Raw genomic sequence first — 1,760 nt, forward strand, 5'->3', positions numbered from 1 at the left:
TTCAATGGGTACACAGTAAATTAGAAGAAAGAGGCATATAAATATTTAATTGCACAGAAAATTATTACAAGAAGTTCCCAATGATCTCCATAAGAAACCTGAGAAGGAACAATGAACCATTACTGAGTCCCCTTCTGAATGCTACACACCAGAACACAGGCACTTGATTGCTCCTGAAAAGCATCCAGTCATCATTTTCCTTATGGCATCCTTGAGCTCCTGGTTCCTCAGGCTGTAGATGAGGGGATTCAGTGATGGAGGCAACACCGAGTACAGAACTGACAGGGCCAGATCCAGGGATGAGGAGGAGATGGAGGGGGGCTTCAGGTAGGCAAACATGCCAGTGCTGATAAACAGGGAGACCACAGCCAGGTGAGGGAGGCACGTGGAAAAGGCTTTGTGCCGTCCCTGCTCAGAGGGGATCCTCAGCACAGCCCTGAAGATCTGCACATAGGAGAAAACCATGAAAATGAAACAACCAGATGCTAAACAGAAACTAAGGCCAAGAAGGCCAATTTCCCTGTGATATCCTGTGTGTGAGCAGGAGAGCTTGAGGATCTGAGGAATTTCACAGAAGAACTGGCCCAGGGCATTGCCCTGGCACAGGGGCAGGGAAAATGTATTGGCAGTTTGAAGCAGAGCATTGAGAAACCCAGAGGCCCAGGCAGCTGCTGCCATGTGGGCACAAGCTCTGCTGCCCAGGACGGTCCCGTAGTGCAGGGGTTTGCAGATGGCAACGTAGCGGTCATAGCACATGATGGTCAGGAAGGAAAACTCTGTGGAGATGAAAAAGGCAAATAGAAAAACTTGAGCAGCACACCCCGTGTAGGAGATGGTTGTGGTGCCCCAGAGGGAGTTGTGCATGGCTTTGGGCACAGTGGTGCAGATGCTCCCCAGGTCTGTGAGGGAGAGGTGCAGCAGGAAGAAGTCCCTGGGGGTGTGTAGGTGCTGGTCGCAGGCTACGGCGCTGAGGATGAGGCCGTTGCCCAGGAGGGCAGCCAGGGAGATGCCCAGGAAGAGCCAGAAGTGCAGCAGCTGCAGCTCCCGCCTGTCTGCCAATGCCAGCAGCAGGAACTGGGCCACGGAGCTGGTATTGGCCATTTGTTGCCTGTGGATATTGGCACCTGTTCAAAGAGGAAAGGAAAGTGACAAGTTAGAGCAGAACAGTCTGAGAGAAATCAAAGCTGCTTTCCAACACCCCTCTCACTGCTCCACTGGTTTTCTTTTTCTAGGAGTCTTTCTTTCAGCTCCATGACTGGAGCCCTGGTTGGGGCTCACTACATTTTCCATGAGGAGCAGACCCTGTGCCCACTGGCTGTGAGGGCTCAGCCCTGCTCTGCACCCCTGGGCTCATGGGCATGGTGGGCACAGGGGCCTGTCCTGGTGTTCAGCTGTGACAGATGAAACTGGTCCCAGTGCAAAAGGGCTTGTCAGCATCTGCACTCCCAAAAGAACCAAGAGAGCAGAAGGCAGTTCCAGAAGTTTGGTTTTGTTTATTTTCAGACTCTCCTCATCTCTCCAGGAGTGTTCCTGGATGTCAGAACCCCTCAGCACAGAACTCCTCAGAACAGAGCAGGTCCTGCCAGGCAGGAGAATTGTCTGGGGCTTAGTGCAGGGTGAGGGGAGCTGCTCTGTCCCTCTCTCTTGTTCCAAATTGCCCTGGGTTCGCTCCTTCCTGAGATGGAGATTGATCACACTCCCAGCTTGGTCTGCAAAGCCCCCAGACACTGCTGAGAGCAGAGGGATCCATCCCACACCCC

The 1,760-nt window shown here is 53.0% G+C and overlaps 1 protein-coding gene across 1 annotated transcript; it reads right to left on the reverse strand.

The window, feature by feature from the left end:
- Positions 1 to 189: 189 nt before the first annotated feature.
- Positions 190 to 1,101, reverse strand: LOC114072819 (olfactory receptor 14J1-like; the record flags this gene model as incomplete). Its single annotated transcript, XM_027910665.1, has 1 exon — positions 190 to 1,101. A coding segment is annotated over exon 1 (912 nt), but the record flags the coding sequence as incomplete, so codon positions are not given.
- Between the last annotated feature and the right edge of the window lie 659 nt (positions 1,102 to 1,760).

Source organism: Empidonax traillii, unplaced genomic scaffold, assembly GCF_003031625.1.
Source record: "Empidonax traillii isolate 1590-97213 ecotype Southwest subspecies unplaced genomic scaffold, ASM303162v1 scaffold4088:size10157, whole genome shotgun sequence".
Taxonomy (NCBI): Eukaryota; Metazoa; Chordata; class Aves; order Passeriformes; family Tyrannidae; genus Empidonax; species Empidonax traillii.